The sequence below is a fragment of the Salmo salar genome, chromosome ssa26, assembly GCF_905237065.1.
Source record: "Salmo salar chromosome ssa26, Ssal_v3.1, whole genome shotgun sequence".
Taxonomy (NCBI): domain Eukaryota; kingdom Metazoa; phylum Chordata; class Actinopteri; order Salmoniformes; family Salmonidae; genus Salmo; species Salmo salar.
The window spans coordinates 44,418,614-44,433,576 of NC_059467.1; the positions used below are offsets into that span (position 1 = coordinate 44,418,614).

Below are 14,963 nucleotides of genomic sequence, written 5' to 3' on the forward strand. Positions count from 1 at the left end.
GGAAATAGCTGTTCTATCATTCAGCCTACAGTAGCAGCCAATGTGTGGTGTTTAATGTAGGCTTACCTTCCATGAGACTTTTAAAAAACCTGCAGGGCTTTACATTAACCTGTTTATCAACTTGTCCTTCAGTAGCAGCAGCTTGTATGTGAGTGGGTGTGCGTAGAGTCAGTGTAAATGTATGTGCATATTATGTGTGAGTGAGGAAATGATGGAGTGAGTGTTTGTGTGTGTGTTGGAGTGACAGTGCAAATACTGAAATAAAACGTCAATAAAGATATAAGGTAAACTTCTGTTGTTCGATGCAAGAAACCCTTTTACAAAATAAAATACATTATTATTCTCATACCATTATTAGAATCGAATCAGACAAATGATGCTACCCTCTGCCTATTGGCCACTTAGCTTATTCGAACCTGTCTCAAAATGCAACACTGCCCCTTTAAGTAAAAAAAAAGCTCTTTACCTGACTCACATTTCAAATATGTCTAGAAATGTATACATTTTGTGCTCTTGTAGGAAGCAATCACTCCCCCATTGCTGACTTCAAATGATCTATACCTGGGCTAATAACTCACTAACTAGCAAAGGATATCAACAAAATGTGCAGTTGTGGCTACATTCAGCTCTTGTGTTGATCAGGCAAAAAAAGAGCATCTACTCATGACTGCTCATGCTGTAAACACAGTCCAGTTCAAAATAAATGGCACAGATTCATATATGGCAGTGGTCTATTTGCATATAGGCCTACTGCAGCTCTGATTGTTTATGCCGCACTGGTCTGTGAAGAGTACGGGTTAAGTAGTGCGTGTCAATGTAACAGAATCCTACTCTGATACGTTCTGCCTACAACAAAATCTCTTGCATAGTCTGTTTTGTTTTGGTATGTTGCATTGAAAGTGGTTAATATTGCGTTGTTTAGATTACAATTGCAACAGTAAAAGGAAACGATAGTGTTAACAAGAAAAACTCTAGAACAGTGGTCACCAACCTTTTCTGAGTCAAGATCACTTTCTGAGTCAAAATGCAAGCCGAGAACTACCGCTCAGATTTTTTTTTTACGTGACTTAAAAAACATAAGCCTCCCAAGTGGTGCAGTGGTCTAAGGCACTGCATTGCAGTGCTTGAGGTGTCACTACAGACCCAGGTTCGATCCCAGGCTGTGTCAACTGGGAGATCCATGAGGTGGTGCACAATTGGCCCACCGTAGTCAGGGTTAGGGGAGGGGTTGGTTGGCTGGGATTTCCCTGGTCACATCGTGCTCTAGCGACTCCTTGTGGCGGGCCGGGCACTTGCAAGCTGACTTCTGCTCACTGTACAGTGTTTCCTCCAACATGTTGGTGTGGCTGGTTTCCGGGTTTAGTGACCAGTGTGCCAATAAGCAGTGCGGCTTGGCAGGGTCATGTTTCATGGGACGTATGTCTCTTGACCTTCACCTCTCCCGAGTCCGTAGGGGAGTTGCAGTGATGGGACAAGACTGTAACTACCAATTGGATAGCGGTAAAAAGTACACTAAAAATATATATTAAAAAAACAAGTCGTAAGCCTATGCACATTAACCAATAAACAGTATTGTAGCAATGAGGTTTGTGCAGTAAACTATAGGCCCAATACATTATCACTGCATACTGGCTTTGCTTGAATTGCCCTGCCAATGAATTGTTGTTCGAGCTATTTAAAAAAAATATATATTTGGATTATATTGAAGGCTATATGATCACACTAGTAATACATATGTTTGTTGTATTACTTGGAAGGCATAGCTAGCCTAGTGGTTAGACCATTGGACTAGTAACCGAAAGGTTGCAAGATCAAATCCCCGAGCTGACAAGGTACAAATCTGTTGTTCTGCCCCTGAACAAGGCAGTTAACCCACTGTTCCAATGCCGTCATTGAAAATAAGAATTTGTTCTTAACTGACTTGCCTAGTTAAATAAAGGTTAAAAATAAATAAAAAAATAGCTGAGTGAGCATACATTTAAATAATTAGCTTTTTTTATTTTACTGGGCTGATGGTGCCTGCATCCGATGGTCAGTCTCAGCGGAGGGAGAGAGGAGCAGACTGAGGGTCTGCCTCTCAACATCCCTCCTCTCTCCCTTTCCTCCACTGACACGGACCAAAAAGAGACACCGTGTTCCAGCTGATGGCAAAACTGGAGTCTCACCGCATTATTTCTGCCTCGTGCACAAATTCATGTTGTTACTCCTATGAACAGAGAAAGTGAAATATTCCTGGATATTAAAAAAGACCCAAGCCGCTAATAATAACAACAACACAAGCCTATAGATACACTTTCCTACCCGTTCATTACTGCTGCACTGCTTGTTGTAGCGCTGAGTGGAAATAGGAAGAATACACATTTTAGGGCTTATAAAAGTGTTGAATACAAAGTGTTGACAGTGCTGAGTAAGAAGTTAAACATGAACTCAGTCATAAAAACAGCAGCTCTTTGCTGTATTCATTGACAGTTTCTAGATGGTTTAAAACATGTTGAAGTCTCACAGTATCAACTCTGCTGTAGCTTTCTTTTCTGCCTGATACGTTACTACAGATATGGTCATCTGAGCCATCCCATTGGCCAGCGGTAGGCCTATAGTGCACTTGATTTGCTCCCTGGGCCTGCCAGGAAGACAGAGTTTGTACCTTCAGCCCGAGACTAATAAATGGTTTAGTTTCTACAGAAATGTTTGGCAATCAACTAGGAATGCCTTGGAGATCGACCAGTTGATCGCGATCGACCAGTCGGTGACCACTGCTCTAGAAAGTTGAGTGTAGTTCAGTCTCGTGCTTCTCTCTGTGGGCTGATATTTCCGCGAGGCAGTCTTTCAGACGGAACATTGGTCAGGAGCTTCATGAAATGGGTATCCATGGCTGGAGTGGTATAAAGCTCACTGGAGCAGTGGAAACGCGTTCTCTGGAATGATGACTCATGCCTCACCATCTAGCAGTCCGACGGACAAATCTGTGTTTGGCGGATGCCAGAAGAACGCTACCTGCCCCAATGCATAATGCCAACTGTAACGTTTGGTGGAGGAGGAATAATGTTCTGGAGCTGTTTTTCATGGTTTGAGCTAGCCCCCTTAGTTCCAGTGAAGGGAAGTCTTAACGCTACAGCATACAATGAATGACATTCTAGACGATTCTGTGCTTTCAACTTTGTGGCTACAGTTTGGGTAATGTCCTTTCCTGTTTCAGCATGACAATGCCCCCATGCACAACGCGAGGTCCATACAGACATTTACCAAGTACCAGGACATTTTAGCCAACAACCTGGTTGCCTCTGCCAGGAGGCTGAAACTTGGCTGCAAGTGGATCTTCCAGCAAGACAATAACCCCAAGCACACATCAAAATCCACAAAGAAATTGCTTATTGACCACAAAATCAACATTTTGCAATGGCCGTCTCAGTCTTCGGACTTGAACCCGATTGAAAACCTTGGTTTGAATTGAACAGGGCAGTCCGTAAAGCGCAGACGAAGGATATCAAAGATCTGGAAAGATTCTATATGGAGGAATGTCTACGATCCCTCCCAATGTGTTTACTAATCTCACAAAACATTTTTGAAAAGGATCAGTGTCGTTATCCTCACAAGGAGACGGTGCTGGAGTATTGAAAACAGGGGAGGATGCTGGAGTATTGAAAACAGGGGAGGGTGCTGGAGTATTGAAAACAGGGGAGGGTGTTGGAGTATTGAAAACAGGGGAGGGTGCTGGAGTATTGAAAACAGGAGAGGATGCTGGAGTATTGAAAACAGGGGAGGGTGTTGGAGTATTGAAAACAGGGGAGGGTGCTGGAGTATTGAAAACAGGGGAGGGTGCTGGAGTATTGAAAACAGGGGGGGTGTTGGAGTATTGAAAACAGGGGAGGGTGCTGGAGTATTGAAAACAGGGGAGGGTGCTGGAGTATTGAAAACAGGGGAGGGTGCTGGAGTATTGAAAACGGGAGGATGCTGGAGTATTGAAAACAGGGGAGGGTGTTGGAGTATTGAAAACAGGGGAGGGTGCTGGAGTATTGAAAACAGGGGAGGGTGCTGGAGTATTGAAAACAGGGGGGTGTTGGAGTATTGAAAACAGGGGAGGGTGCTGGAGTATTGAAAACAGGGGAGGGTGCTGGAGTATTGAAAACAGGGGAGGGTGCTGGAGTATTGAAAACAGGGGACGATGCCGGAGTATTGAAAACAGGGGAGGATGCTGGAGTATTGAAAACAGGGGAGGGTGCAGGAGTATTGAAAACAGGGGAGGATGCTGGAGTATTGAAAACAGGGGAGGGTGCTGGAGTATTGAAAACAGGGGAGGGTGCTGGAGTATTGAAAACAGGGGAGGATGCTGGAGTATTGAAAACAGGGGAGGATGATAGAGTATTGAAAACGGGAGGATGCTGGAGTATTGAAAACAGGGGAGGGTGCTGGAGTATTGAAAACAGGGGAGGGTGCTGGAGTATTGAAAACTGCGGAGGGTGCTGGAGTATTGAAAACGGGAGGGTGCTGGAGTATTGAAAACGGGAGAGGGTGCTGGAGTATTGAAAACAGGGGAGGGTGCTGGAGTATTGAAAACGGGAGGATGCTGGACTATTGAAAACAGGGGAGGGTGCTGGAGTATTGAAAACGGGAGGGTGCTGGAGTATTGAAAATGGGAGAGGGTGCTGGAGTATTGAAAACAGGGGAGGGTGCTGGAGTATTGAAAACAGGGGAGGGTGCTGGAGTATTGAAAACGGGAGAGGGTGCTGGAGTATTGAAAACAGGGGAGGGTGCTGGCGTATTGAAAACGGGGGAGGGTGGTTTGAGGGTGGTTTGATGAGCATGAAAATTATTTAAACCATATTCCATGGCCGTTTCAGTCACCTGATCTCAACCCAATTGAACACGTATGGGAGATTCTGGAGAGGCATCTGAAACAGCATTTTCCACCACCATCAACAAAACACCAAATGATGGAAGTTCTCGAAGAATGGTGTCGCATTCCTCCAATAAGGTTCCAGACACTTGTAGAATCTATGCCACGGTGCATTGAAGCTGTTCTGGCAGCTCGTGGTGGCCCAACTCCCTATTATTAGAAGACACTTTATGTTGGTTGTTTATTTTATTTTGGCAGTTACCTGTATATTATTACCCAACAGAAACTATTCTGAGTCAATGCTTTTGTCACCATTGGTGTTTTTCCATAGGCTTTCCTCCCTGCAATCAGCCTTTAAAGCGATGAGGTTCTATGCAGAGTGGTTGTAGCATGATGCCGGCTTGACAAAACGAACCCCTGCCTGATTCCGTCTGACATGCACTTAACAAAACACCATAGCATCAACATAACAACCTACATTGTTACCCAACAGAAACTATTCTGCGTCAATGCTTTTGTCACCATTCGTGTTTTTCCATAGGCCTCCCTCCCTGCAATCAGCCTTTAAAGCGATGAGGCTGCTATGCAGAGTGGATGTAGCGTAATGCCGGCTTGACAAAACGAACCCCTGCTAGGCCGTGGCCTGATTCCGTCTGACGCCCCCAGTGGAAGTGTCTCTTGGCGGCCTTCTCACACCGCTCTGGAGTGGCATCTCTGCTGGTGCTAACCACTTTCACAGGGGCATATTTAGAGATTCATTTCCCACTGATTAAATCACCCACTCGGCCACGCTGGAAAATGCATTTCCACATCGCTTCACAATTTTCACCGTTTAGAAAACACCTGTCAAAACAGAGTCGTTTTCTTTGCCTCTGGGTCCCTCTGAAAGAGACGATTGCTGATATGACTTGAGTTAGAAAAGCTGAGGAGAGATGAGAATGTTTAAGGGCCTTGAAAAATCTTGTTCACTTTTATATTTGACATAACGAGTATCGCTCGTGTATTGTGAGTAGAAACATGTTCGGAATGTGCTAATATATTTTCCTCTACAACTCTATCTATTATATTACACATTTTACTCTCTCATGGTGAATGATGTTGTTATATCAGGAGAATATTAGACATAGTTTGTTATGGTGGAAAACAGTGCGTTCGGAAAGTATTCGGACCCCTTGACTTTTTCCACAATTTGTTACGTTACAGAATTATTCTAAAATTGATTCAATATTATTTTCCCTCATCAATCTAAACACAATACCCCATGACGACATGGCAAAAACAGTTTAGACATTTTTGCCATTTTAATTTAAAAAGAAAATGGAAATATCACATTTACATAAGTATTCAGACCCTGTACTCAGTACTTTGTTGAAGCGCCTTTGGCAGCGATTACAGCCTTGATTCTTCTTGGGTATAACGCTACAAGCTTGGCACACCTGTATTTGGGGAGTTTCTCGCATTCTTCTCTGCAGATCCTCTCAAGCTCTGTCAGGTTGGATGGGGAGCGTCGCTGCACAGCTATTTTCAGGTCTTTCCAGAGATGTTCGATCGGGTTCAAGTTCGGGCTCTGGCTGGGCCACTCAAGGACATTCAGAGACTCGTCCCAAAGCCACTCCTGTGTTGTCTTGGCTGTGTGCTTAGGGTTGTTATCCCATTGGAAGGTGAACCTTCGCCCATGTCTGAGGTCCTGAGTGCTCTGGATCGTCAAGGGTCTCTATGTACTTTGCTTCGTTCATCTTTCCCTCGATCCTGAACACTCTCCCAGTCCCTGCCTCTGAAAAATATTCCCACAGCATGATGCTGCCACCACCATGCTTCACCGTAGGGATGGTGCCAGGTTTCTTCCAGATGGGAGGCTTGGGATTCAGGGCAAAGAGTTCAATCTTGGTTTCTTCAGACCAGATAATCTTGTTTATCATGGTCTGAGTCCTTTCGGTGCCTTTTGGCAAACTCCTAGCGGCTGTCATGTGCCTTTTATTGAGGAGTGGCTTCCGTCTGGCAACTCTACCATAAAGGCCTGATTGGTGGAGTGCTGCAGAGATGGTTGTCCTTCTGGAAGGTTCTCCCATCTCCAGAGAGGAACTCTGGAGCTCTGTCAGAGTGACAATTGGGTTTTTGGTCACCTCCCTGACCAAGGCCCTTCTTCCACGATTGCTCTTCCAGGAAGAGTCTTGGTGGTTCCAAACTTCTTCCATTTATGAATGATGGAGGCCACTGTATTATTCGGGACCTTCAATGCTGCAAAAATATTTTGGTACCCTTCTACAGATCTGTGCCTCTACACAATCCTGTCTCGGAGCTCTACGGACAATTCCTTTGACCTCATGGCTTAGTTCTTGCTTTGACGTGCACTGCCATCTATGGGACCTTATATAGACATGTCTGTGCCTTTGCAAATCATGTCCAATCAATTCAATTTCCCACAGATGGACTCCAATCAAGTTGTAGAAACATCTTAGGGATGATCAATGGAAACAGGATGCACCTGAGCTCGATTTTGAGTCTCATAGTTAAGAGTTTGAATACTTATGTAAATAAGGTATTTCTGTAATTGTATTTTTATACATTTGCAAAAATGTCTTAAAACCTGTTTTTGCATTGTCATTTAGGGTATTGTGTATAGATTGATGAGGATAAAATATAATTTAATCAATTTTAGAATAAGGCTGTAATGTAACAAAATGTGGAAAAAGAGAAGGGGTCTGAATACTTTCCGAATGCACCGTTTGTTGTTATATCAGAATAATATTAGACATTGTTTCAACACCAGTACCATCTCTGTTGTTGACTTATTTCTAAGCTGGTAGACACGTCCTCCTCTAAAAACATTTATTGTGAGAAGTGAAATTCATCTACTTTTTGAGACTGAAAAAACAGTCAGTTTTTTGACCAGTTTGTTACAGCACTTTGTGACAAATCAATTTATAAAATGAAGTATACAACAAGAGAGAAATTGACTGACTGGTTATATTGTCTTATTGCAGATGTACAGATGAATAATTAACTTCCCAGGTTAGGACCTGAATGACAACTATTTGTATGTATTTATTGATGAGAGAGGAAAGTTCATATGGGAGTTAGACGCTGAGTTTTTCAGTTCTGTTGCCTGTTGATGACTGGCATCAAGCCTGTCCTGGGGAGTCCTGATATCCCTGACTGCTCTAATGCTCCACAGATGGACAGTGTTTATGATGACTATCTAGGATGAGTGAACATCCATCCATCCATCCCCAATGATAAGGCAACTACATTTCACCGTCTCTCTTCCTCATGTAGGTCATTATCCCAGGCATGTGCATTGAGCACAGACAGTATGGTGTCCCTTCAATAGACTTTATACACATAAAAAGAAGTGGCATTACCCATAATTACCTTCTGTTCTGCATCTAGTTTTCTTTGCTTGTCCACTGCCTAATCTGTTGTACTTTTCTCTCTTCTCTTTACAATATTTCAGAGAGGACCACCAGCCACTGAACTATGAATGCTGATCACAATGATCTCCTCCCTCCAGCACCAGACAATGAGAGATCTTAGGCTGAGGGGGGCTCGGTCCTATCCCCTCTTCGTGCTGCTGTTGGCCCTCCAGATCCTGGCGGTGGCCGGCCTGGTGCGTGCCCAGACCTGCCCCTCTGTCTGCTCCTGCAGCAACCAGTTCAGCAAGGTGATCTGCACCCGCCGGAGCCTGCGCGATGTCCCCGACGGCATCTCAACCAACACACGTTACCTGAACCTGCAGGACAACCTCATCCAGGTGATCAAGGTGGACAGCTTCAAGCATCTACGGCACCTGGAAATCCTGCAGCTGAGCAAGAACCACATCCGCAACATCGAGATTGGCGCCTTCAATGGCCTGGCCAGTCTCAACACCCTGGAGCTGTTCGACAACCGTCTCACCACCATCCCCAATGGGGCCTTCGAGTACCTCTCCAAGCTCAAGGAGCTGTGGCTAAGGAACAACCCCATCGAGAGCATCCCGTCGTACGCCTTCAACCGGGTCCCCTCGCTGCGAAGACTGGACCTGGGAGAGCTCAAGCGGCTCTCTTACATCTCAGATGGAGCCTTCCAGGACCTCAGCAACCTGCGCTACCTGAACCTGGGCATGTGCAACCTCAAGGAGATCCCCAACATCCTACCCTTGGTCAGGCTGGAGGAGCTAGAGATGTCAGGGAACCAGATCTCTGTCATAGGGCCTGGCTCTTTCGCAGGGCTGGCGAACTTGCAGAAGCTGTGGATGATGCACGCTCAGATCCAGACCATCGAGAGGAACTCCTTCGACGATCTCCAGTCCCTGGTGGAGCTCAACCTGGCCCACAACAACCTCACCCTGCTGCCCCACGACCTCTTCACCCCCCTGCACCGCCTGGAGAGAGTCCATCTGCACCATAACCCGTGGAACTGTAACTGTGACATCCTGTGGCTTAGCTGGTGGCTGAAGGAGACAGTGCCTGCCAACACCAGCTGCTGTGCCCGCTGCCACACCCCAGCCAGCTACAGGGGTCGCTACATCGGCGAGCTAGAGCACAGCTACTTCCAGTGCGATGTGCCTGTCATCGTGGAGCCGCCGGCGGATCGCAACGTCACAGAGGGCATGGCGGCTGAGCTCAAGTGCAGGACGAGCTCGTTGACCTCGGTCAGCTGGCTCACCCCCAACGGGTCTCTGGTGACCCACGGGGCGTACAAGGTGCGCCTGGCCGTCCTCAACGACGGGACGTTGAACTTCACCACCGTCACCATGCAGGACACGGGGACTTACACCTGCATGGTGAGCAACACGGCGGGCAACATCTCCGCCTCGGCTGTGCTCAACGTTACCTCGGTGGAGAACAGCGGCGTCACCTACTTCACCACAGTCACCGTGGAGACCACAGAGACAGTAGACGACAGCCAGACTCCTGCTCTTCCACCGATTGGCTGGGTATCATCTTCGACCACCAGGGGGCCTCCGGTCCAGACCAGGACCACAGAGCGGACCTACACCGTCTCTGTTCTGGACCTGGATGGGGAGGGGGACCGCGGCTTGGAGGAGGTGATGAAGACCACCAAGATCATCATCGGCTGCTTCGTGGCCATCACGCTCATGGCCGCCGTCTTGCTGGTCATTTTCTACAAGATGAGGAAGCAGAACCACCAGCAGGACCCCGATGGCCCCGCCTCATCAATGGAGGTCATCACAGTGGAGGAGGAGCTCGCCGGTGTTGCTGCCATGGAGACCCACTTACACCTGCCTCCATTGGAGCATTACAACCATTACAACACTTACAGGAGCACCTACCACCACTCCCACACACAGGAACCTTTACTGATTCAAGCCAGCTCAAAAGACAATGTGCAAGAGACCCAAATTTGATTGAGATTCACTAGAGGAATCCGATATCAGCTATCTCATACAGGAAGTATCATGGACAGAAGGGTAAGGATTAGTGTGGGAATGACTTGACACTGACTTGACTGATGATGTTAACGATCAAATGGATCAACATCTTTCAAAATGTGTGTGCTATTTGAAAAAGTGTCTTTACAAAACAGAAATTATTTATTTAAAAAAATATATGTCTAGTGGCTAAATCAAGAAAAACAAATCTGAATGAGCTTTTTAGCTCCAATTTTATTTCACCTCTGTGTGATGTTGGGGGAAGAATGGTTCACTGCAAACTCATCTACTTAAATGAATTCTCTACATTCAAACCATGTTCGGATCCTTTCCAAATATGAGTGCAGCAACAGAATAGATTAACACAGCTTCCATTTGACGATAGGGCCATTTCAGATGAAAATATAATACTGCCTTGTTTGAGAATTTTTATCAAAATGTTTGAAGGTCATTATAATATCCCAGATGCCCTGGTGTTTTCCTTATTCCTTTGGATATATTCACAGCCCTCGCATATTATCACAGCTACATTACATAAAACTGATGAAGAGGGAGGATCCTCATATTACACTGTACCCTTCCTGTCACTCAAATTAGATGACATACAGATGTTCCCATGACTTGGCTGTTAATGAAATGAGCAATGAGGCCAACATGCCTCGGGAACCAGACGGCCAAATGACTGAACATGCATTTTCCCGGCTCCTAATCAACAACTATACATCCTTGACTTAAATTAAGATGAAGGTCTCTCCCCCCCCTCGCTCCCTCCCTCCTTCCCCTCTCCTATCACACTCTCGCTCTCTTCTCTCTCTCCCTCCTCTCACACTGTATCTCTTTCACTCTATCACTCTCCACCTCCTACCTCCGCTCTCTCTTTTCTCCTCTCTCTCTCTCTCTCTCTCTCTCTCTCTCGCTCTCATTCTTCCACTCCCTCTCCTTCACCTCTCATCCTACTCTCTCCCTCCCCTTTCTCCTTTGCTCATCCTCCTCTCTTACACTCTCCTCTCTCTTCTCCTCTCTCTCTCTCTCTCTCTCTTTCTCTGGCACATTCATCTCTCCTCTCGACATATCTCATTTGTCTCTCTTTAGACATGGGGAGAATGGCAGTGCAGCAGAAGATGTGGGAGAATGAAGGGGAGGCTCCACGGCCCTACGGTAATGTGTTAATGATCTAGATCAGCAGCACTGTCGCGTTACCTTGGTATCACCCTAGGGTCACAGACGCTCGTGGGCTGATAGCCCGTCTGTTAGCACAGATAAAGCTTGCATGTAATTCAGCGTGACCCTGGTCGGCCAACACAGGGGGCTAACCGTCTGTACTGTCAGTTTGTAGTAAACAGGGAGGTGTAATCGCTCATTAAACTGCATCAGCAGTCCATTTGTAGGCTTCTAGATGAGCTAGATGAGAAATTGATACAGCAAACAGCTTGAAAACTCCAACCCGTATCCCTTTACACAGCAGCTAATGGAGAAGCTAGTCTTCTGATTTCTGAGAGGTTCCTACTCTGATCTTCTCGGCCATGTTTGTCAGGGAAAATACACAAGCCAAGGCCTTTTGATGGCGCCTCTCTCATCGTCCATCTATCACAACACTGCCTTGTCTTTTCTCTGCTCTGTTTACACGGTGCATTTCATTTGGTAGTTGAGTGAAGGAGGGAGGAAGGGAGGGAATGAGGAAAGGAGGGAGGGGTTTGGCCCATGATGGCCATGGGGGCAGATATTGAAGATGTGACGCAATAGCAGTGAAAAACAGATAAGGAATGAAGAGGCGCAGAAATAGCCGACGGACAGTCGCCATGGAAACACGGACCTTGTGTGGAGCGTGAGGAGGAGCAGATATGCCAGGGCTGTTGTCCCGGAGCTAACAACTGCCGCTTAACTTTACAATACAATTCCGCAAAATCCACTGTTAGATTGCAGGCTAAAGTGTCTCGGTCAATTACAGCGGCACGGAGTTATGCTTCAGTTGTATCCACTAAGGTAACACGACTGCGTTGACGAAGAGAATGTTTGGTACGACAGGCAGCACTATACCAAAGCAGCTACTTAGGGACACATTTGGTTTGCATCATAGCAGGGCACAGCCAGTTGTCATTAGCTGACATGCAGTAAGCGGCCATGACTGCTTGTGTCATGCTTATGACAATACGAAGATAAAGAAAGTCTCACACTCCATATTATTCTCCTGACAATTGAATGGGTAAACATGACCTTTTCAATATCAGGTGGTGCTGTGGCTCAGGCACTAGAGCATGGCGCTCGCAACACACCAAGGTTCTAAGTTTGATTCTCGCTGGTGCCACCCATATGTAAAATGTATGCAAATCCCTTTGGATAAAAGTGTCTGCTAAATGGCATATATTACTATTGTGTTAGTATCTCCAACTGGCATCCAAATAGACTGGATTGACTCAATACAGACATTAGTGCTCAGTGTGAAAGTCATAGGCATTTGATGTTTGGGTATATGAACCTGTTTTTAGTATGTACTGAGCATTACGCCAGTTGTTCATAATAAAGAAATTGCATATACAGAATCATTCATTCAGCACTTAAGCATCCATATCCATTAAACATGTATCTCTGACAAGGCCATTCTGATCTATTCACTAGTTATATCTGTATATAACTTGTTGCTTGGAGTCGTCAAACAGCACATGGATACAGCAGCAGTAGATTCTGTTCCTGTCCGGTCCAGTCTCCGGTCCAGTCCAGTCTCACATGCAAGGGATGTTCATATCATCTATAGCCAAGGTTGACCATTCTTTCCCCATCTAGTGATTCCTTTTCAATACTTTCAATTCCTTTTCAATACTTTCAATTCCTTTTCAATGCTTTCAATTCCTTTTCAATGCTTTCAATTCCTTTTCAATGCTTTAGGTGGCTGAATGCTTGACCTTTGACAGTATAGTCTACAGCCAATAAGGCGGTGAGAGATTCATTTCTATGTGGAGCTGGTGATTGGTTTATTGTGTGTTGTTCTGCCAACTGTCCATCTATGGGAGGTTACAGTATTGGGGGTTTTGTCCCTTCTCTCATTTTCTGAGAGAATGCTCCTCAAGTGGTACATTTATACGAGACGTATTTTCAAAATAACATGCAAAAAAAAAAAGATTTTCACATCAAAATTTTACATGTGCTTATGGATTCAAATGTAAAGAGAGAGAATGTGAGAGACTGAGGAGTCAAACGGGTGTCTCCGTTAGCATCCTTCCCATACCTCTCAAGGAATACAGCGTACATTTATTATACCAGAGATTGTAGTTCATACATAAACACCAATAAAACATAGCTGTTTTTCCAGTATCTTGTGCAGTGCTTTTCATCATATTTTGCACTGTAAAGGAAAGTGTATACTGTTGCTACCTCACATTCCAACCAAGGTGCATGAATTTAGGAACAGACTGGAAACTGTACTGTGGGAGGTATTCAGACACTTCAATGGGAAATGATTCTGTATTGTCAGAAATCAACACAGCAGTACAACTTTCATCAGGGTACGTGTTGTGTATTGTTAAACCACCCTGCTAAAGGCTGTGATGCAGAAAGACAAACATTTTCTATTGAACTTCCATTGTCCTTCAAGAGGGACTGAATATCTGTCACACACCCATGATATGCCTTGACACAGGCAAATAAGCTTCTCTCTCTCTTTCTATCTTTCTCTCTTCACTCACTCTCCCTCCCTCCATCTCTCTCTCACACACACACACAAACACACACACTCACACACAAACACTAATTTTTAATTTGCAGCTCCTTGAATTTGGTCGATTTATAGTAGAGCGTGCTGATGCAGAATTTAATTAGAGAAAAATGAATTGGAAAGAATAATTCCTCGCACCGGAGGAGCTTGTTTTATGAGGTCACAGGAAGGATGCAGATCTTATTAATAGAAAGAGGAAGTGCTCTTTTGACAGTGTTGCCAAATATAGACGCTTTCGCTCCCTCCATTGGCTAATTCTTCTCAATCTGAGAGGCAAATTCTCCTGTAACTGGCTGACTATTTCTTCACTCTGCACACTATAGAATACTTCTCCGGTGGGGGTTGCTATTTTATATTTATGCAAATACACTTCGGCATCACACAGTATTACTATAGGTCTGATGTACTGCTGCTTTGATTAGGGTGAGTATTGGTAAAGTGGGATACTTTCTGAAAATGTGCTTTCCGGAAAACACTGTGCAACACATTTGGTAATAAGAAGGTCCTGCACAGTCATCCTATTTCCCAAGTTAAAATAGACTTTGAATGACAAAAACATCCACCATAATATTTTTAGGCTATTAAAATGCTTAGAACTGAAGAAATTGTACCTTTTCTCTCATCTCCAGCTATTAGAAAGCCTGAAAGAACAGGCTGAGTGGGCGGGGAGCTTACATTCATGAGCTTGCCTTGACTGACAGCTATTTAAAACACCCGTGTGGTCGTTGCCAGGTAACAAGGTAAACAATGGACCACATGTCATTGATGACAAGGTAGACAATGGACCATGTCATTCCAAGCTGAAAAAGGTATGCCTCAACCCATTTCCTCTGCAAAATGCTCTCATGGTCAACAGAGCTGATCATGGACTGTTGGATGTTAGAGAAAACAACAACAGCACAACAGTATTTCTATCGTTGTGTAATTAATTACACAATACAGTTGAATGATACACTTCTGCACAAAACTGAGTAAAGCCTGAGTCACCTTAGAAGCTTAGACAATGACGGAATGTACTGGACAATTTATTGGTGCCTCTGCATTAGCAA

At 45.0% G+C, this 14,963-nt stretch overlaps 1 protein-coding gene across 4 annotated transcripts in view; it reads left to right on the top strand.

Moving 5' to 3' along the window:
• lrrc4cb (leucine rich repeat containing 4C, genome duplicate b) overlaps window positions 1-13,514 on the top strand; it is a 62,911-nt gene extending 49,397 nt beyond the window's left edge. For 3 of the 4 annotated variants that reach the window (XM_045708582.1, XM_045708581.1, XM_045708583.1), the window contains exon 2: window positions 8,289-13,514. In XM_045708582.1, coding sequence (XP_045564538.1) covers window positions 8,316-10,181 — 1,866 coding nt within the window. In that variant the 5' untranslated portion in view covers window positions 8,289-8,315 and the 3' untranslated portion in view covers window positions 10,182-13,514. Of the gene's footprint in view, window positions 1-7,567; window positions 8,107-8,288 lie in introns of those variants that run through there. The other variant, XM_014184698.2, reaches the window with a different exon arrangement.
• Window positions 13,515-14,963: the final 1,449 nt, after the last annotated feature.